This window comes from Canis aureus, chromosome 8 (assembly GCF_053574225.1).
Source record: "Canis aureus isolate CA01 chromosome 8, VMU_Caureus_v.1.0, whole genome shotgun sequence".
In the NCBI taxonomy this organism is placed as follows: domain Eukaryota; kingdom Metazoa; phylum Chordata; class Mammalia; order Carnivora; family Canidae; genus Canis; species Canis aureus.
Window position 1 is genome coordinate 46,317,052 of NC_135618.1, and position 21,830 is coordinate 46,338,881.

The following is a 21,830-nucleotide window of genomic DNA, read 5'->3' on the forward strand; positions in this document are numbered from 1 at the left end:
GCTCCACACAGCTCATTCAGGGCCGCAGGCCACCCACAGCACTGCCTTCTGGGACACACAGCTTCTAGGGTGTCCCGGACGTCCCCGTCCAGCCCCGGCGTGCAGGGCGTGCAGGAACAGAGAGGAGGGAAGGCTCCTCTGTTCCTAACTGCCTTGGCTCGGAAATGACCCACTGCACTTGTGTTCCCACACCATGGGTGAGCTGGCCATGCAGGCTGTGGGGTGCAAGGCAGGCCTGGACGTCAAGCCTGTCCCCAGCAGCGTCGTGCTGGGGAAGGGGAGTGTGACTCTGCCCCTGCCATGGAGCTGGAGGGACGAGAGCCAGCAGTGAGCAGAGTGGCTATCAGAAACTCATGAACAAGGACATCCGGGAAGGGTCACTCTGAGGAGGGTCCCTGTGAGCTGAGACTTGACAGGTGGGGGTGGTCCGCTGGTTTGAAGACTTGGCAGGTGCGGGGGACAGGTTGGAACCCAAAGAGGGTAACTCCGGTTTCTTAGAGGAGACTTGCAGTGATTGAATCACCACAAAAATAAGCCCTGGGTGGGGGGCACCTGGGGGGCTCAGTGGTTGAGCGTCTGCCTTGGGCTCAGGGCATGATCCCGGGGTCCTGGGATCGAGTCCCGCATGGGGCTCCCTGCAGGGAGCCTGCTTCTCCCTCTGCCTGTGTCTCTGCCTCTCTCTGTATCTCTCATGAATAAACAAAATCTTAAAAAAAATAATAAAGCAGCCCCAGGGAGGAGGGGCCCCTGGAGCCACGAGATGGGCCGTTGGGGCCAGTCTGGAGTCTGAAATGTTGGGGTTTGTTTGAGCAGCTGCAGAAAGCAGCACCTGCCGCTCACCGATTCGGTGCTCCTTGAATCTAAGTTCTGCGAGCTCGGGAGCGGACCCTGGCTCACCCCCCATTGACCGTAACCCATAACCGGTACATAAAGGAAACCCAAATATTTGTTGTGTGAAGAAATGAATGATAGGGATGCTTTTCCGAGAAAACTCCTTTATGTCATTTTCCAAACACGAAACCGTGGTACTGTAGCGCAACCTTTGAAATGTCACGCACCCTCTCCTTGCCCACCCCCCCACCCCACCCCCACCCAGTTCTGCTGGGAAATGCAGCGCCGATCACCAAGACCCCTGCCATCCCAAATGCAGCTGAGTCCCAGAGGGACATCCAGTACCATCCCCTGAGGTGGTGTCCTGTCCCACCCCTGCACCTGTGATGTCACAATGGCCACCCACAGGTGCCTAGACATCACCAAAGAGGTGAAGGCAGGCGTGGGGAGGTATTGTACCCAGCTGCCTTTGAGCATTGTGCAGCCAGGCTTTTTTTTTTTTTTTTTTTTTTTTAAGATTTTATTGGTTTATTTGAGAGAGAGAGAAAGCACAAGTGGGGGCAGAGGCTGAGGGAGAAGCAGACTCCCCTCCTGCTGAGCAGGGAGACTAATGTGGGGTTCAATGCCAAGATCCCGGGATCATGACCTGAGCCAAACGGAGACACTTAACCGACTGAGCCACCCAGGCTATACTGAGGACAATCAGGGCAATTTGGCCATAGGGTGCCACATGGTGAATGTGCCATGGCACGTCCAGCTCTGCAGCCGGGGATCTGTCCTGCAGACATTCTCACACATGCTCATAAAGGTGTGGATGGCAGGGAGAAAATTGGTAATAACTTCAAGTCCATCTTAAGGAAATGATCGTTGAGCTGCTAATCCACCTTGCAGAGGGCTCCCAGCCCTCTCTCCAGAAGAACACCGAAGAGGGGTGACCTTGGTGCAGAAGGAAGTCCACAGTGTGTTGACAATGACCATATTACTGAAATGTAGGGCGTTGTCTCATCTGTAAAAAATATAAAACCGAGTGATTGCACAGGCATCAGGGAAAGTCCAGAATGTAATACATGGACCTAACAGTGGGGAGTGGAATTATGGTTAAGCTTCACTTTCTATTTTATTTATTTTTGTAGGGTTCAGAATTTTTTCACCTTGGGGCCAAGGCATTGCTGAATGTTGAATGAGTTATTTCCATGATCAGAAAAAAAAAACCCAAAATGATGGGAAAGGATACCTGTTACTGTATTAGCTGAGCAATTGCCATGTGCCATGATCCCATTTTGCTGTCGGGTTATTATTTTTTCTGTAACAAGCCTTTACTTCTGGGAAGAGTTGGGAAGTCTGTTACGTCTCCTGTATACCTCTCACCCAGCTTCCCCCACTGTTGACATTGATTGATATTGACGTGATACGTCACCGGGTACGTTGGCCTCAACTACGAAAGCAACACCATATGGCACTGTTAACCCACTGAGCTCTTAATGGGACTTTACCAATTATTTCACTAATGCTCATTTTTTCCCCCCATGATCCAATTCAGGGGATTCTGTCTGGCTTTGCTTGTTAATATCTTCCATCGGAATTGTGCACTTGTCACAATTAGTGAACTAATTTTGATGCATTATTAACTAATGTCTTTACTTCATTCAGATTCCCTTAGTTTTTTCCTTCATGTCTTTTTTCCATTCCAGGAGTCCCTTGGGGATCTCATACCTCCTCTGGCTCCTCGGGGGTGTGACCATTTCTCAGACTTTTCCTTGTCTTTGATGACCTTCCCAACCATGAGGAGCACTGGTCAGGTATTCTGTAGACTGTTCCTTGATGACGATTTGTCTGATGATGATTTGTCTGATGTTTCTCTTTTTTAAGATTTTATTTATTTATTTATTCATGAGATACACAGAGAGAGGCAAAGACACAGGCAGAGGGAGAAGCAGGTGCCCATGGGGAACCCGATGTGGAACTCAATCCCAGGACCCCAGGATCATGCCCTGAGCCAAAGGCAGATGCCCAACCACTGAGCCATCCAGGTGTCCCTGTCTGATGTTTTTCTAATGAGACTGGGGGTTATGTGTTTGATGAGAAAGATCACAGAAGAAAAGGGCCATTGTCCACCTATGAAGGGCGTGTGCTCTCAAGATGACTCATCACTGCTGTTAGCATTGACTGTGATCACCTGGCTGAGAGGTATTCAGCGGGCTTCTCCACTATGGGGTTATTCTTTTCCATCCCTCATCTTTTTTTTTTTAATATTTTATTTATTTATTTATTCATGAGAGACATAGAGAGAGAGAGAGGCAGAGACATGGGCAGAGGGAGAAGCAGGCTCCATGCAGGAAGCCTGATGTGGGACTCGATCCAGGGTCTCCAGGATCCCGCCCTGGGCTGAAGGTGGTGTTAAACCGCTGAGCCACCGGGACTGCCCCTCATTCCCTGGTCTTAAACAATATTCTTTGGAAGGAAGTCACTCACACAGCCCACACTCATGGGATGGGAGGGGACACCCTGCCTCCTGGGGGCGAGTGTGGAAGGAAAGCTGTCTTCTCACTGTGTCCTCACACAATGGAAACAGCAAGGGAGTTCTCTGGGGTCTTTTCTCATAAGGGCACTAATCCCATTCATGGGGGCTACACCCTCATGATGTAATCATGTGCCAAAGGCCCCACCTTCCAACTCCATCACACTGGGGTTAGGTTTCAACATATGAAGCGGGGTGGGGGCCACAAACATTCAGTCTATTTCTTTTTTAAGATGTTATTTATTTGAGAGCAAGAGAGCATAAGCAGGGGGAGCAGCAGAGGGAGAGGGCAAAGCAGACTCCCCCATGAAGCAGAGTGCTTGACCTGGGGCTGGATCCCAGGGTCCTGGGGGTCAGATCATGACCTGAGCCGAAGGCAGATGCTTTACCCACTGAGCCACCCAGGTGCCACCCAGGTGCTTTGTACACTCACAGAGAAGTCTTTGTGTGGACATATGTTTCACTTTATACCTGGGAGTCCATACTCTTTTGACCTCCTTCACCCGTTCCCTCTGCCCACCACCAATCTGTTCTCTGTATATATGAGCTTGTCTTTTTTTTTCTAGATTTCACATATAAGTGGGATCATATGGGGTCACCTGGATGGCTCAGTGGTTGAGCAACTGCCTTTGGCTCAGGGCATGATCCTGGGGTCCTGGGATCGAGTCCCACATCAGGCTCCCTGCATGGAGCCTGTTTCTCCCTCTGCCTGTGTCTCTCATGAATAAATAAAATGTTTAAAAAAATAAATTCAACTTGCCAACATATAGTATAACACCCAGCTCTCATGTCATTCTTTATCCACTTATTGATGGACACTTGCATTGTTTCCATGTCTTGGCTACTGTAAATGATGCTGCAGTAAATGTGAGGGCGCAGGTATCTTTTCAAGTTAAGTGTTTTTATTTTCTCAGATAAAGAGCCAGAAATAGGACTGTTGGATCCTGGCGTAGCTCTAGTCTTAATTTTTCGATGAACCTCCATACTCTTCCACAGTGGCTGCACCAGTTTGCATCCCCACCAGCCGTGCACAAGGGTTCCCTTTTCTCCATGTGCTCACCAATGCTTGTTATCTCCTGTCTGTTTGATACTAGCCGTTCTGGCAGGTGTGAGGTGATATCTCATTGTAGTTTTGCTTTACGTTTCCCCGAGGGTGAGTGACGTTGAACATCTTTCATGTGTCTGTTGGCCATCCATACGGCTTCTTTGGAGAAATGTCTGTTCCCATCTTCTTTTGGGCAGAAGGTCTGATTAGACATTTATCTATTCTTTTCAAAGACAACCAACCTCACATGTATGTGCATATGTATGTGTGTGTGTACATGTGCATGTGTGTGTATGGAAAGGTCTGGAAGGATCCTACAAAGTGTTCAGCTGGCACTCCTGGAGCAGGGGCTGGTGAGAGGGGGTCATAGCTCACTCTATCTCCATCTTAGCGGCATGAATTCTTTCCAATAAGCTCATCCCTATTAAGTAACAAAAATCATCTTACTTGTCTCTACCCTTTAACATTCTTTTGGCTGCTTTAAATTGACATGAGACAAAGTAACAGAAGAAAATCAAATTTAATTATGTACATGCAGGGGCCAGCTAAGAACAGGAGGCCCATGGGCAATCAGACAATTGAGGCTTCTATGGCCTCCAGAGTGGAGGAGGAGGGGATAGGAGTCTGGGACTTTAAAGGGAAGGAAGACAATTCACAGGAAGAGGAAAAATGGTAAATAAATGTTTGCCAGGCCACTTGGAAGCAGTTGGACACACAGGAATTTTAACCAACAGACTTTGGGGGCACCTCAGTGGTTCAGTTGACTAAGCCTCCAACTCTTGATTTTGGCTCAGGTCATGATCTCCCGGTGGTAAGATAGAGCCACACACTGGGCTCCAAGCTGGGTGTGGAGCCTGCTTGGGAATTCTCTCTTCCTCTCCCTCCACCCCTCTCCATTGTCTTGCTCTCTCTCAAAAATAAACAAATAAATAAAGCTTTGTCTTTAACCAAAAGACTTGGCCAGCTTCCTCCCTGTCTATTGCACCTAGTTCATACTGTGTGTAGTTATCTGTGGGGACAGCTCCCTTCCTGCAGCAGGTCCTCTGTCTAAATTATTTTGTTTGAGAAAGAATGAGAGAGAGAGAGAGAGAGAGAGAGAGAGCATGCTTGAGCCAGGGCAAGGGAGGGGCAGAGGAAGAGGGAGAAGCAGGCTCCCTGCTGAGCAGGGATCCCAGTGATGCGGGACTCCATCCCAGGACCCTGAGATCATGACCTGAGTCTAAGGCCCATGCTTAACCGACTGAGCCACCCAGGTGCCCCCTCTGTCTAAATTCTTTCAGGTAGTTAGTGGGACAAAGTTTCATCCTGAGCCTTCTGTTTCTTAAAAATAAGGAGCCTAAACTCATCCATATGCTGAAGAGACACAGTTTGGGGCAGCAAAGATTGCTCCCCTACAGTCCGTCTCATCTTTGAAACTCCTCCAAGAAATTTCACAGCCCAGCAGTGGAGCTGGTAGATAATTGTATCTATGGAACCAGTCTCCATGCTGACATTGGGTCAGTACAAACTCATCTCAGGAGGCAGTGTGCCAAAGTTAGGCCTGCGGCCCAAGTCGTCAGATGTGAAACAAGAGGCATTTCTATGGAAATAAAAGAAAAACTATGGTTCATGATTGGCACAAATTGGAAACCCAGTTCCTGCATTCTAAAGGCAGCCAGTTGAGATTTTCAGATGTCTAGCTCGAAGCACCATTAGATGGAGTGAAGGCATGTGATAGGTTTTCCTGGTCTGCAGTTTGAACGCATCTTCAAGTGGCCATGGTGGAAACGGCACAAAGATTATGCACACGTGAGCTGTCGTGGTGATTTCTCTCACATGCATATCAAGTCGTTCATGTTCAGTTGGTAGGGCTTCCAGGAAAAAAAGGCAGCTTAGTTCTCGGTGATTCCAACTTAGAAGGGTAGGAGAAAAACTAAAAACATTAGTTAGGAAAGTTAGAGCCAGACACTGGAAAAAACCAGAAGAATCTAGAATCTAGTCCAGTTTGCAATGAACAGTATTAGAATCTAATATCCACAAAGGCGTGCTATTGAAACAGGTTTTTTCCCCCCTCTCTCTACAATTACCCTCATTTCCACCCAAGATAGCTAAATTAACACTAACCCGTTTGCAAAACAAGTCATTTCAATAAACTTGGAGCAAGAATAGCAATTGATCATGTAGGCTCTTTTAAATCTGCTTTGCCAGAACTCTTCATGAGCAATCTCAGATTGAACTTCTAAAAGCCTCTTGGGACCAGAAGCCAAGCCAAAAGCTCACCATCATACTTCACCCTTGTACCTATAGATTTGGGTTAATTCCTCTGTCACTGAGGTCTCCAAAATATCTCGAGTTTCCTGCACCTGCCAGGAAGTGGCATTCTTTACTCACGCCCCATGTCTGCTGGGAGCTCTGTAACCAAAGTGCCAGACTACTATTTCCAAGGGGCTCCACTGGCTCCATAAAGTCAACCTTAGGTCCTTACAGCTGCCTGGCCATTCATATCTGAATCTATGCACGACTCTCTCAACTATGACATTCTAGTTAAAGCCTCAGAACCAACCTTTCCAGCCGTGTCCCGTTACAAGGCAAACATTCTTATCAAATTTATGCAAATAAATATATGGCCATGAAAATAAGACATACTCACTAAGAGTTTCCAAATTCTGGAAGGATCAAGTCAGAAGAGAAAGATAAATGTTTCAGTTCTGCATACCAAAGTGTAATCAATCAAATTGCTCTAAGTCCTAGTTAGCTTAAGAGGAAAGATCCCTATATCCGGAAAATAAGAGATTAAAGCAATATTTCAAACAAAAAGTCATAAAAATTATAATCCTCTTCCTGAGTCTTTTCAGTTTGACATAATTAATTCTTGCCATGCTTGGAATCTAGTGTTCCTGTTCATTCTGGGAATGTTTACTGAATTCGGCTTTATGATCGTAAAGTTATCAAAAAACCCATCTTCTAGAGTCTTTCTCACAAATTTCCTTTTAGATGAAGCGTTTTTGCAGGAACACTTTTGCAAAAGCCTCTGCATGAAAGCATCACTGTTGGTAAATGATGAAAGACATTTCAACTGGTCAAAGGTCTGAGTAGAGCTTATGTCAATCAATTGACAAGGAACTTGGGTTATTTCTATGACGTACGATGTTTTGAGATAACAGCTAGACATATGACTGATAGCATTTTGGCAGAATTCTTAGGCATCTTATACAATTTCTAGAATGCTTGTGTTAATAATATGTACCCACACAACATAATCTCAGAAGGTTTATCATCACTTATTTGACAGTGTTTCCCACCTGATTTGACATACCACGTAAGCCTAATTAATTTAATGTCTCTCCTTTATAAGGAGAGGGAACCAATCTTTTTTGCAGTTTTTCAGGGATGCTCTGAAAAATCCCAAAGTTATTTTGAGTTCAAAAAGACTTCATGTAGGATTTGATTTGGGGGGAAGTGTGTCCAAAATATCAAGAAGGTTTTAAACCCCTTGTCTAATAGTCTCCTAGGTCACTGCGAAAAAATATTTGATTATCCCCTTAGCCAGGGCGACAAAGACTTTGCAGGCAAACAGTTGAATGGCTGTCAAAAGGGAAATGTTTGCTCTTTTTATCATCGGGAAGATTCAGTTTTTCTTACATCATCTAAGAACTGTTTAAGACAGGTAACATAGGACCTGATTTTGATAAAACCTAGGCTTTTTGTTTTCTAGCCCGGTTAAAGACAAAGAAAAAATGCCTTCATAATCCCTTATTATCAAGAGTAGATCACCATCCCGAAAAAACCTTGTCCTTTTAACACAAAGAAAAACCAAATTTTACTTAAGTACCCACTAAATTTTAATATGAAAACCATTTACTTAATTACATGTATTCCAATTTTAGCTAGTCTGACCATACATAAAACTTTCCCCCCAGAGATTTCTTTCCTTTTTTTATTAATATATTTTTAAAAGAGTTTCTTTATTCATGAGAGACACACAGAGAGAGGCAGAGATGTAGGCAGAAGGAGAAGCAGGCTTCCTGCAGGGAGCCCGATCCCTGCGGGACTCGATCCTAGGACTCCAGGATCACACCCAAAGCCAAAGGCATATACTCAACTATTGAGCCACCCAGGCGTCCCTCCCCAGAGATTTCTTTTCAATAAACCTTCTACAACTTCCTTCTTTATATCCAGATTTTGCCATTTCCTCTTCCTCATAAACAGTTTTACTCTAGAATAAATTCACTTTTTTTTTAAAGATTTTATTTGTAAGTAATCTTTACATCCAGTGTGGGTGAGACTGGAACCCACAACCCCGCGATCAAGAGTCACATGCTCTACTGACCGAGCCAGCCAGGTGCCCCAAATTTCCTTTCTTTTCCCTTCACAAAAACATCTTCTTACTTCATACCTTTTCTTATCAAAATGTGTTCTACTTTCTTTGTGTACAGAGATGTTTTTCCCTTATTATATCTAGTAGCTTCAATCACATATATCAGAATTCTTAACTCTTAGAAACTTTAATTTCTAGTGAAAATGAAGTAGTAAGCATTTGCGAACTCTTACGCCAGCATTCTTTAGATTGGCAAATTCATGAATACATTTCCTAATTTCTAGAAACATATGCTTCTTCAGGGTAGAGTCTTTCAACATGACACAGATGTGTTTACCCACAGACTCAGATATATTTAGTTTTTCTATAATTGTGTTTAAAAAGAAAAAAGAAACTAGAATTCAGCAGAGTACATTTTGAAGATCTAATTGGCAAGATTCATGAACCAAGTATCATCCCATCTAGCAAATAGAAGAGAGCTCGGAGGAACTGTATAAAATGAAAGGTTTTTATAGGCAGAAGGGGGCAGTAATTAATGTTTCATTAAAAAAATTTTTTTAAGTCATCTCTACACCCAACCTGGGGCTTGAACCCACAACCCTGAGGTCAAGAGTTGCATGCTTCATCAACTGAGTCAGCCAGTCACCCTGTTAATGTTCTGTTTTTTAAAAAATCTTATTTGGAAGTAATCTAGACTCTTAATAAATTTAACTTAACTCATCAGTGAATTCAGTCTAGCAAAACTTTAAAACTTGAGTTTACCAAGAGATTCTAGAAGCCACTTGGGGAGGGGATAGAGGGAGAGGGAATCTTTTTTTTTTTTTTTTTTTTTTTTTTTTTTGAGAGAGAGGGCATCTTAAGCCTGCCTGCTTCCCGCCCAGCATGGAGCCTGAAGGCAGGATTTATCTCACAGCCCTGAGATCATGACCTCAGCCAAAAATCAAGAGTTGGAGGCTTAACCTACCAAGCCACCCAGGCACCCCGGAAGCCATTCTTAAGTATATATCCCATAAAGCGTAACTTTTGTTAAAAAGTTCACCTAAAAACTCTTAACCAAGCTTATATCTGTATAAATCACCTGCTTCAAAGGATCATGTTTAGATTACCCATGAAAAACTTCGTGACACTTTAGACAAAGTCAACCACCATCATTATCGTTTGCTGACAAATTTTGCAACAGACACAACATAAATTTATTTGATCAGCAAACCCAGGTAAAATACAATATTGTCTGCATCGTATTCAATGTTGACAGCTCCAAGGTACGTCTGTATTCATTAAGCAAGCAAACTGAAACTAGGTTTTATTTTTCCCGAAGATTATCCCAGTTTACATGAACTTGAAAGCCAGTTAGGTTAAAACTAGGTTTTATTTTTCCTGAAGATTATCCCAGTTTGCATGAACTTGAAAGCGAGTTAGGTTGGTTTCTATTCTATTTCTGGGATTTAGAAATGCTTCCTTTATAGGTGCTTCATTTGTAGGCAGTTAACTCTTATACGAGTTAATTTTGGCAATCCATAACATAGCTACATAGACCTACATATAGACAGAGATCCTATAGCTTCCATAAAACAATCAAAAATTCACTAGGTCGTACGTGACAGTTGGAATAAACCAAGTTTACTCACTCAGACACCTGAAGTCTTTCACTATTTATGGAGAAGACTTAAGATTTGTATTTGTCCCTGAAAGTAAATCTTGAGGAGGCTCTGATCTAGCGTCTGAGCACGAGAACCCTTCTCGCAGTTTGTATCTTTAAAAGGCCTCCTTAAAAAAAAAAAAAAATTGTTTTTCCCTTTCGCCTTAGGTGAGTGTGAGCACTGTTTTAGATGCCTCTTGGGGTGTTCACAATTCAAAGACACGGTAGGATTCATGTCTTCAAATGACAGATAGAGAACTCAAGTTTCTCCAAGAAGGACTTTGGCTTCCCAAGGCCAATAATTAACAAGACTTTTGAGATAAATAGGGCAGGTTTTAGGATTGTTAAAAAGGAACGGATGAACTTTAGATTAAGCCTTGGATCTCGGAGCCAAACCAATACAGAAGAGGGTGTGCGCCTGGCTGGGGGACTGTGTGGTGTGATTTTGTAGAATATCTTGGTGGTGCGGAAATTTTCTTGAGGCTGACAAGGGACTCAGTCTCCGTGTAACCTGTTCCGTGCCAGCTTATCCTAACATGGGAGCCTTTGAGTTAGGTGGGGAGCACTCTTAAAGCACTTAAGTGCTCGACCCATGCCAACCAGTTCTGCAGCTTTGACTTCCAAATGTCTTAGCAACACCCTCGACCTGATGTTCACATTAACTCAGAGCAAAGTTTGTATAAACAGACTCCAGTGGGGTTGGAACCATGAACCCTCCAGTGCGTGAGGCTGGGCGAACAGCAGGCTTACAGGCTCCATCCCAGGACCACTCCCTCAGCCAAAAGCAGACGCTCAACCACTGAACCACGCAGGTGCCCTGAGAATGACAAATTTAATTACATATTTGAAGAGGACCCCAGAGGAATAGCAGGCAGGCAGGCAGTTGAGGCCATCCAGAGCTGAGGAGAAGGGGGTAGGGGCCTGGGACTTCAAAGGGAAGGAAGACAATTCACAGAAAGAGGAAAAAGAGTAAATGTTTGGTAAGCAAATGGGAAGCAGGGGGACCCACAGAGGAAGTTTAACCACCAGATTTTGCCAGCCTCCTCCCTATCCACTGCGCACTTACTCCTATTATACTGCGGTTGTCTGTAGGGACAGCTCCTTTCCTGCAGCAGGGCCTCTGTCTAAACTCTTTCAGGCAGGGGCACCTGGGTGGCTCAGTCGGTTAAGCAACCGACTCTTGGTTTTGGCTCAGGTCGTGATCTCGTGGTTGTGAGATTGAGCCCGGTGGCGGGCTCCACGCTCAGCACGGAGTCTACTGCAGATTCCCTCTCCCCTCCCTCCAGCTTGTGCTCTCTCTCTCTCTCTCTAAAATAAATAAATAAATAAATAAATAAATAAATAAATAAATAAATAAATAAATATCTTTAGAATCGATCCATCAGTTTATTTTTCCTGGCAGTTGGGGGAAGGTCAAAGGTTTCCTGAGTCTTCTGTTTCTTCGAATGAATCAGCCTAAACTAACCCACATGCTGAAGACTCATTTTGAGGGGGGCGGGTAAAGTTTGCTTGCTTCCCTACAGGGCAGAAAGCTCCTACGTACCCTCTTTACCCACTCTGCCTCCGTCTGCCCTATAATCAACATCTGGCATGGGTGTTGTACATTTATTAAAACTGATGAACCAAATTGATATATTATTAGCCAGCGTCCGCAGTATACATTAGGGTTCACTCTTGGTGGTGTGCATTCCATGGGTTTGGACCAACGTAGAGTGCCAGGAGTCCACCATTGTGGTGCCATACAGGCTAATTTCACTGCCCTAAAAATCTCCTGTGCTCTCCCTATTCATCTTTCCCTCTTTTCCTGAACCCTGGCAACTGCTGACCTCTTCACCATCTCCATGGTTTTGTCTTTTCCAGAATATTTTTTAAGGAATGCATAGACTCAATTTTGCAAATACATTCACCAAATCTTCAGAGCAGACATGGGTTGAAATGAGAGGCTCTTGTTCTGTCTCTTGCACACACCCGTCTTCACCTCCTTCACCCTGCATACTGCAGAAAGCCAGGATCCCGAGGGCTACCCGGCTAGTCTATGAACGCAAGGTGTTCCAGCCTCAGGCCCTTTGCACTGGCTGTCCCCTCTATCTGGAACACTCTGCCCCATAGTTTTGCCTGGCTGGCTGCTTCTTGTCACTTTGGTCTTCGGGCTCTTCAGAGAGGCCCTCCCAGGTCTCCCTATCTGATATTCTCCCTCCTTCAAATCGTTATCACATCCCCCATGTTTACTTGTCATAGCCCTGATGGGGATCTGAAATTATCTTTAGGTATTTACTGCTTACCCCTTGGCCTTGTTTGTCTTATTCCCCGCTGCAACCCCGGGGCCCAGTGCAAGGAGCAAAGGTGCATCCCAAATGCTAATGGAATGAATGCTCTCTGTCCCCTCCTTTACTTTCTATGGTTAGAAGTCACTGAGCCCTCTCTCAGCAAATACTCCTTATGGGGCCATTGAAGATTCTCCCTCTCGGTTCTTTGGGGGCCAAAGACAACTCTTTTGGAGAATGAGAAGAAAACCATGGCCCTTGCCCTCAGCACTCAATAGTTTACAAACTTATTCAAGGTTGTCTCGTATCCTCTGCTACCCAGCCCTGCGGTTCTGAGTAAGGGCACCTGACATGCAAGGAATCCTGGAAAAATCAGGTCAACAGATGTGCCAGGTGTCCAGCATGGGTGAGGCATATAAAGAGGCATATAGGCCTTATGCTCAAACATACTGTCTGTGATAGTGCTCCAGCGCTCTCCTCCAAGGGGATGTGACACCAGGGTCACACACCAGGCTCTGGACTTGGCGGGTGGAGGGGGAAGGTTGCAGTTAGTTTCCTATAAGCTTCATGGAAGTGTGGGCTTTTGAGTGGGGTTTTGAGGGGTGAATAGAAGTTCGCAAGTCCAGTGACAAAGGGAAGGATGTTCATTAGGTGCTAAATATATTGTTCATCAAAGCCTTGCTCTAAATGAGGAGTTTGGGGGTTTGATCATCTCCTCGGCCAGAGCACCCTAACATGGTTGCCAAGAAATGCCAGTGGACCCACATAGTAAATGAGTCACTTGAGACCAAATAATTTCAAAAAAGCAAGATGCGAAGAGCCTCTGAAAAAAAGCTGTTTAATGTGGATCACAGGTTCTTATGTAGGTTTGCTGTGATGTGGAGTGCAGCCTCCCCAAGAGGTCATCCCAGGGCCCCTGATTTCTTTTTTTTTTTCTAAAGATTTATTTTTATTTATTTATTCATGATAGACATAGAGAGAGAGAGGCAGAGACACAGGCAGAGGGAGAAGCAGGCTCCATGCCAGGAGCCCAATGCAGGACTTGATCCCGGGACTCCAGGATTGCACCGTGGCCAAAGGCAGGCACCAAACCACTGAGTTACCCAGGCATCCCTGGGCCCCTGATTTCTTAAAGCATCTCTGCATAGCCAGGGAGAAAAACGACTGGCAGCCTCTTCCAAAGTTAGACACACGCCTTTCCTAGGACCCAGCAGTCCTGCTCCTCGGTATTCACCCACGAGAAAAGAAAGCAAATGCCCATGCAAAGACTTGTATGTGAACATTCATAGCATCTTAGTTCGAAGGGTCCAAACTGGAAACATCCCAAAGACCCATCAATAGGAGATTAGATAAACAACTGAGCTACATCCATGCACTAGGACGTGATTCGGCTATAAAACCAAGTCAACTCTGGAGGGACGCCTGGGTGGCTCAGTTGGCTGAGTGTCCGACTCTTGATCACAGCTCAGGTCTTGATCTCAGGGGTCATGAGTTCGAGCCCCGCATTGGGCTCCTCGCTGGGTGTGGAGCCTACTTAAAAAAAAAAAAATCATTCAAACCAAGAAAACTAAGGAGACACGCAACATCATGCATGACCCTCACACAGACGTCCTGTTGGGCGACACAAACCAGACGAGAAAGTCATACCCTGTGACTGATTGCTTTTTGTGCGGTTTAAGACCTTTATATACGATATTTACAGAAGGCAAAGGTTAGTTACCCCTGGGAAAGAGCACCCGGGAAGTACAGCATGCCTTTGATCTTGGAGTGGTAAATACATATGTGTGAAAAAAAAAAAAATCATCAAGCTGGGTACTTAAGGTTAGTACAGTTCAGATACTTTGTTAAGTAAATGTCCTCCCTGGAGAAAATAAAAAAACAGCCCTGGTGGCTCCTGTAACACACACAGCCCCCGGGGGTACGATAAGGCACTTGTTTGACAGGAAAGAGAAACTCAGCTGCCAGCTGAGGTTTATTTTCACTTTCCTGCCTGGTCTGCGGTCAGGCCATGCAGCTCGCTGCCCGCCAGGTCTGCAGAAGCGGGCACCTGAGGCCAAGGGCACAGCCCTGGCAATGGAGCAGAAAACATGAATGGTTGTGAGCAACCCCACCCCACCCCCATCTTTTTTTTTTTTAATTAAAATCATTAAAATCAGACCAGAAGAAGGAAACCCAAGTCATGTCCAAATCTTTTTATCTGAGAGGAGAGGAAAAGGTAAGAGAAGACACATCAAATTGTTCACAATGTGTTTTTCCCAGAAGACTGGATTAAAGGGAGAAAATTAGCACCTAGCACAGTTATCATTACCTTGGGTGACATGTTTCAGCCTGCAGGAGTGGTAGCTTTGTGGTTTCACAACAACAACAACAAAAGCTAATAAAAGGAGGGAAAAGTGCTTTGAGAACTATTTATAGTTGGTCCCAGACCTGGTGGGTAAGAACCTCCTAGGACACCTGTTACAATGTAGGAGCCTGTGTGTCTAGGAAATGTCCAAGGGGGGCTCTCCTGATGAGGCCGGCCGTGCTAGGCACTCCCCGCATGTCTGCTCTCCAGGAGAAACCTTTGGGATCACTGTTAACCCCAGTTGAAAGGTGAAGAAACGGGCCAGCACAGTTCGAGGCAGGCCCGAGTGCCTCCAGTCAGGAAGGGTCAGAGCTGGCTGCCCTGTGCCCAAAGTCCCCATTTTACAGGTGGATCATCTGAGGCAGAAGGAGATGAGCTAAGTTACTCGAGGGCCGATGGGGAATCCAGGTAAGAGGCTCTTTGCATTCCTCTTGGGGAACCTGGTGCAAGAGGAGCTACGGCCTCACCCTCCCGGGCCCTCTGCTCTTGCCCCAAAGCCTGATTTCTCTGAGACTGGCAGCCCAGGAAGGCCAGCCTGAAATCAGATGGTAGCCCTTTGGCTGTCAGGATGATGGGACTGGGCAGATGCCAGCCCTGTCCCTGCCACCCAGACTGGCAGGATTTTTTCCGCTGTTTTCCTGCCCAGATGACGGGCAAGGGTCAGCTAGGCATGGGGAGCCTGCCCTGGTGAACGCCAACCCTCGTGCTGCCTGGTCATGCACTGCTGCTTGCCCCTTGGATGAAGGGACTCTGCAGGTGGACTCCCCCTACAGAGTCAGGGGGAACTTGGACAGGAGTGTTCAGCCCTCTGAACCTCAGTTTGCTCATCCGGAAACAGAGCCAGTAAGCCCAACCTTATAGGTTCTGTGTCAGGATTAGAAGCAACATCCTGGGGGCACCTGAGTGGCTCAGTGGTTAAGTGTCTGCCTTCAGCTCAGGTCATGGTCTCAGGGTCCTGGGATCGAGCCCAGTGTTGGGCTCTCTGCTTGGCAGGGAGTCTGTTTCTCTCTCTTCCTCTGCCCCGCCCCCTGCTTGCTGTCTCTCTCTCTCTCTCTCAAATAAATCAATAAAATCTTAAAAAAAAAAAAAAAAAAAAAGCAACACCCTGGCACATGTGCTAAAGGGCAGTAGAAGGTGATGTTTCTAGAGGGTCTGGAGCGGGGCTGCTTGGGTTCAAATCCAAGCTCTACTTTACCATTTGTGTGAGCTTGGGCACAGGGCTTAATGTCCCTTCTATTTATCCATCCAGTCCACACTCAGCACGTATTTATTGAGCACCTTCGGTGTGCCAGGTGCTATGCAGGGACTCTCTTGGCCTCAGTGTCTCCAGCTGGCAAATGGGAATAATGATGCTTGCTTCATAAGGTGTGGGAGGATGAAACACCTTATTCTCTGAGAGGCCTGAGAGCAAGGCCCAGACAGTGAACACTGGGTTCGCTGTTCCAGGAGCAGAGGCCCTCCCGGAGTGGAGGCTTGATGACCAGGAGGACAGGGAAAAATGGGTTTGGTCGGCAAAGCTTTCCAGATTTCCACTCCCTGGCTGGTCTGGATTTTGAAACTCCTTGCTTGCTCAGGCTGGCTAAGCCCCCTTGGTCCTCAGCATCTGACCCTCTCCCCAGTGGTTTGTCCAGGGAAGCATTCTGGCTTCCATGGATACCTTCTTCCATAAAAGAGAAAAAAAACACACCAATATTTTATGACTGCATTGGCATAAAGACTGTTTATGTATAATCTGTATAATCCAGGCTGGAGTCATTATGACACATTAAATATTAACCATATTTGGTTTTCTCTATTATTTGAAAAGAAACTAAAACATTTCCTTGGGCCCCTACAAGCATCCTGGACCCAGGTACCCCTGAGCCCAGCGGAAAGTTTAGCCTGGGCTGGGTCTTTTCAGATCATAAGTCAACCCCTTTCCCTCTTCCTGGGAGGGCCTCTATTGCTTGGGCTACAAAGCTGGCTCAGAATTTTCTAGGAAATACTGTTCTCTCTGCAGGATCCCACCTGAGATTTACCCCATGAGCCCTGACCCCTGCTCTTTCTGCCCCTTTCCTGAAGGGAGGAGCTAGAGGGCAGGGCTTACAAAAAAACGTGTGACAGCTGCCCTGACAATAGACAATAGGAATGTGAGCAGCTGGCTCTGCAGAGGAGGCACCACACCTGCGCCCTCCCCTCCCCATGCGCCGCTCATGTCATGGGACAGACGGGATGGATGTCGTCCCAGAAAAGCCAGAGAACTTGTCCGAGGGTACTCAGGGAGGGGGAGGTTCAAAACCAGGCAGACAAGGGAGGGATCCCCCAAAGCTGGCCATGTCCCTCCTCGTGACCATATAAAGTATCAGCAAGAACCTCTGTGCATGGGAGCTGGTGAATAAGTTATACGCGTTGTATTCATTTCCTGGGTGACAGCAACAAATGACTGCAAACTGGGTGGCTTAGAACAACAGAAATGTTCTCTCAGGTGCTGGAGGCCAGAAGTCGGAAACCAAGGTGTCACTGGGCTGGTTCCTCCTGGAGGCTTTAGGGGAGGATCCGATCTGTGTCTCTCTCCCAGCGACTGGTGGCTGCCAGAAATCTCTGCTGTCCCTTGGATCGTACCTAGTAGGCACTCCAGGCTCTGTCTTGGTCTTCATACGGCCTTCTCTTACGAAGATCCTTGTTGGAGTCAGGGTGCACCCCAGTCCAGGGTGATTGCATCTCCAGATCCTTAATTATGAGTGCAAAGAGGCTGTTTCCAAATAAGGTCATCCTCACAGGTCTTGGGGTTAGGATGCAGATTCAACAACCCGAGTAGGAATAATAGTGATATCTTAGCATAGGGCCCAGCACCCAACACAGGGTGGGTGCTCAGCAATGATACACACATATATGTATGTATGTAAAATATCTCGTCTCAGAAAAAAAAGATGTTTGGGTGCCCTAGTGTTTTCTGGTTTAGGGGTTTCAGCAAACGCTAGCAGGTCTGACTATGGCTGGGACCCCGATTCCCTGGTCCTTGAGGAAAACACCTTTCGTCTCATTTTGTGTTTGGCAAACAACCGCCAGTCCTGGGTCCTGTCTGCGCAAGCCCTACCTGGGCCACTTTGCCTGCAAGTGGGGCCCTTTGTGTTCCCAGCCTCAGGCTTTTGCTCCTGCCTCCCTTGGCCTGAAAGCTCCACTCTCACCCTCACAGCTGTTGAGACCGTATTTCGGAAAAGGTGCTTACTTCCCATTCACCCCCAACTCGCAGAGCACTGGGCCAGGTCCCATCTATTCATTGCTGCATCCTCTGGCCTAGAAAAGGAGTCAGGCATGCACACACACACACACACACACACACAAATGGTTGTCGATTGCACAGATGACCCCTCTCACCCTGACCCTACTTACCTTCCTGACTGCCCCCCACTATCCATTATGTTTCAGACCCTTGTTCTCCCTTTCAGTTCCTGGAATTAAAATATGCTTCTGCCCCAGGGCCTTTGCTGGCCTGTGCCCTCTGCCTGCAATGCCTTCTTCTCATCCAGATCTCAGCAAAATGTCACCAGCCTGCCGTGCCCTCCCAGGCCCTGGGCAGACCTTTCACACTTGCTAACCTCCTCTGCCTGCCACATGCCTGGATGGATCTAGACGGTGCTTTGTCCCGCCTCATTATCTATTTGCTGCCTGCCTCCCTGCACCAGATCACAGTACCCTTGAGAGCCAGGGTATGTATCGTCTTGCTCCCAGCTGCAGCCCTAACACCTGGCAAATCATAGGTGCTCAGAGAATAATGTGTTCAACGGATGATTACACTGTTCTCTCCCTTTAAGATAAGGGCTTTCACGTACGGTGAACCAGCAGGCTTCAAAGGATGGAGAATCCTCTATAATTGTAGGCAAAATAAAGTCCCTGGGAAAGTGTTCTCCTGGAGACAAGATTGCATTGCGCCCACCCGATTCTCTGTGGGTGAGCACTCCCCAAAGACCAAGAACCATCGTTTGATTTAAAACACTAAAAAGATTCCTCTTTTCAATTTCACTTTACTTATTATTAAACAGAAGCCAGGCTTTCTGCCTTGGTCAAGGACAACTGAATAACACGAGGGAATGTCTCGGTCTGGGCCATTTGGATTTCGTGGCACCTAGTATACAGTTGGCACTCATTAATGCTGGCTAAATGGAGGGAGGAAGACAGATGCACATCAGCTGCTGTGCCTGTGGGACCCCGGACTGGTGCCGTTCTCTCTCTGAGCCCTGATTTCCCAGGCTGTGAAACGGTGCCCTTAAGACTTGTCCTGGAATCTGGGAGCAGCAGGGATTTGTCAGCCTAGGAGGCAGATAGAACCACTGCCCACACCCTGGAGGCTTACAGAATTTTGTCCTGCTCCTACCCCTTCGACTGGATCAGCATTTCTGGGGTGGGGCACCACCCGGCTGGATAAAAGAATATTATTTGGTGACAAAGATGAGTAAACCACTGGTCCACGCTACAACACAGATGGGCCTTGGAAACTTGCTACATGATAGAAGCCAGACACAGAAGACCACTTATTGTAGGATTCCATTTACATGAAATGTTTAAAGCAAATCCATAGAGACAGAAAGTAGGTTAGGGCTTGCCTAGGGTTGAGAGGAGGGGGCCAAGGGGAGTTACCATAAATGGGTGCAGGAGGGTGTCCTTTTGGGGTGATGAAAACGTTCTAAGATTATTTGTGGCAGTGGTTGCACAACTTAGCATAGATGAAAAACCACTTTACTTGGGTGAAATGCACGGTATGTGGGTTGTATCTCAACAAAGCTATTTTTTAAAAAAGAATTTCCACAAGAGAAGAGCTTCTCACCCTTTGCGAGCCACAGAGCGGGAGCTGGTGAGCAAGGAGGGCCTGCCCACAGGCCCCTAGCTGCCGAGGGAGCTGGCCGAGCTGCATCGTGCAGTTCCAAGCGTGGACTGGCCTCTCCCACGGTCCTGGTGAAATGCAGATTCCGGGGCCTGCCCCAGCCCTTCTGAATCCCGTGCTATGGAGGAGAGGGCCTTGGGGATGTGGGTTTTAACAAACCTCCAAGGAAAAGGACCAAACCCTCTGGTTTAAGACCAGAGTGTGTGTGTGTGTGTGTGTGTAGGGGGCACAGAAGCCCTTGCATGAGCCACTGTCCAGAAAACTGTACTCTCACACTATAGAGATCACAGGGGGTGCAGACCCCTGGGCCCTGGGGACACAGGACACGCCCGGCGAGCAGCTTGCAACCAGATACAATCCCATGAGAAATGAGCTCGCTGGTTACCAAGAATCGGAAGGGAATAAACTGAAGCTAAAACTGTCCTGTGTTAAATGCACCTCATTAATTCACTCAGTTCCTAGGAAGAGGCCCTTCTCCCTCCTGCGAATCCATCCGGCCTAGAATTGAATTGTCACTTGCTTTTAGGGAAAGAAGACAGCCTCTGCATGTGCCAACCTTTGCAGACTCCTCAGGGAAACCTCCCGGCCTTGGCCTCACTGCTCCATTGCAAGGACTGTGCTTAGGAGGTCACGACCCGCTCTGGGGTCTGGGAACTGGGTGTGGGGGCAGGTGTGTGTGTGTGTGTGTGTGTGAGAGAGAGAGAGAGAGAGAGAGAGACAGAGAGAGACAGAGAGAGAATAGGGACAACCGTAGCTAGTACTGATGCAACATCACCTTGGTGCTCTGGGCCCAGCATCTCCCAGCCCCACGAGGACCCCAGGATTATTCACAGCGCACGAAGTCACCCAACCTGTCAGCGCCCAGCCAGGTCCCCAGAACTCAGCTTCTGAGCCTCTGTTCTGCTTCCTCTTCATTCATGTGTGTGAAATTGCAGAACGAAAGTGTCGTGCGTGGGCACAATCCTGGTCAGAGCAGCGTTACACACGACCGCCGAAGGTGGAAGCAAGCCCACTGTCCGTGGGTACGTGAATGGATAAACACAGTGAGGTCCATCCGTATGGTGGGCATGTTGCCCAGCCTTAAAAAGGAAGGCGATTCTGATACTCATAACATGGATAAACCCTGAGGACATCACACTTAGGAAGGAAGCCAGTGGGGGATCCCTGGGTGGCGCAGTGGTTTAGTACCTGCCTTCAACCCAGGGCGTGATCCTGGAGACCTGGGATCGAGTCCCACTTCGGGCTCCCTGCGTGGAGCCTGCTTCTCCCTCTGCCTGTGTCTCTGCCTTTCTCTCTCTCTGTCTCTGTGTCTCTCTCTGTCTGCCTCTCATGAATAAATAAAATAAAATATTTTTTTTAAAAAAAGGAAGGAAGCCAGTCACAAAAGGGCAATATTTGCGGGATTTCACAGAGCAGGTGCCTAGAGTGGCCAGATGCACAGAGACGGCAAATGGAATGGTTGTTGCCAGGGGCCGGGGGTGGGGGGTGGGAGGCTAGGGCATTAGGGTTTAATGGGGACAGAGTTTCAGTTTTACAAGATGAAGACCTGGAGATTTGATACACAACAGTGTAAATGTACTTAATGCTACTAACTGTGTGCTTAAAATCAGTTAAGGGGCCCTCTGGGTGGCTCAGTGAGTTAAGAGTTCGACTCTTGGGTTGTAACTCAGATCCTGGTCTCATGGTCATGGGATCGAGCCCTGCGTGGGGCTCCAAGCTCAGCACACGGTCTGCTTGGGATTCTTTTCCCCTTTCTCTCCCTCTGCCCCCAACACACATACGCTGTCTCTCTCAAACAAATAAAATATTTTTAAAGATGCAGTTAAGATGGTAAAGTTTATTTTTGTTTATTTTTATTTTTTTAAAGATTTCACCTATTTATTCATGAGGGATGCAGAGAGAGAGAGAGAGGCAGAGACACAGGCAGAGGGAGAAGCAGGCTCCATGCACCAGGAGCTCGACGTGGGATTCGATCCCGGGTCTCCAGGATCGTGCCCTGGGCCAAAGGCAGGCGCCAAACTGCTGCGCCAC

At 47.0% G+C, this 21,830-nt stretch overlaps 1 protein-coding gene across 1 annotated transcript in view; it reads left to right on the forward strand.

The window, feature by feature from the left end:
- LOC144319215 (uncharacterized) overlaps window positions 1-21,830 on the forward strand; it is a 64,734-nt gene that overhangs the window by 23,819 nt on the left and 19,085 nt on the right. The window contains exon 3 of the mRNA XM_077907068.1: window positions 2,523-2,630. Within this exon, the coding sequence (XP_077763194.1) occupies window positions 2,523-2,630 (108 nt within the window). The remainder of the gene's footprint in view (window positions 1-2,522; window positions 2,631-21,830) is intronic.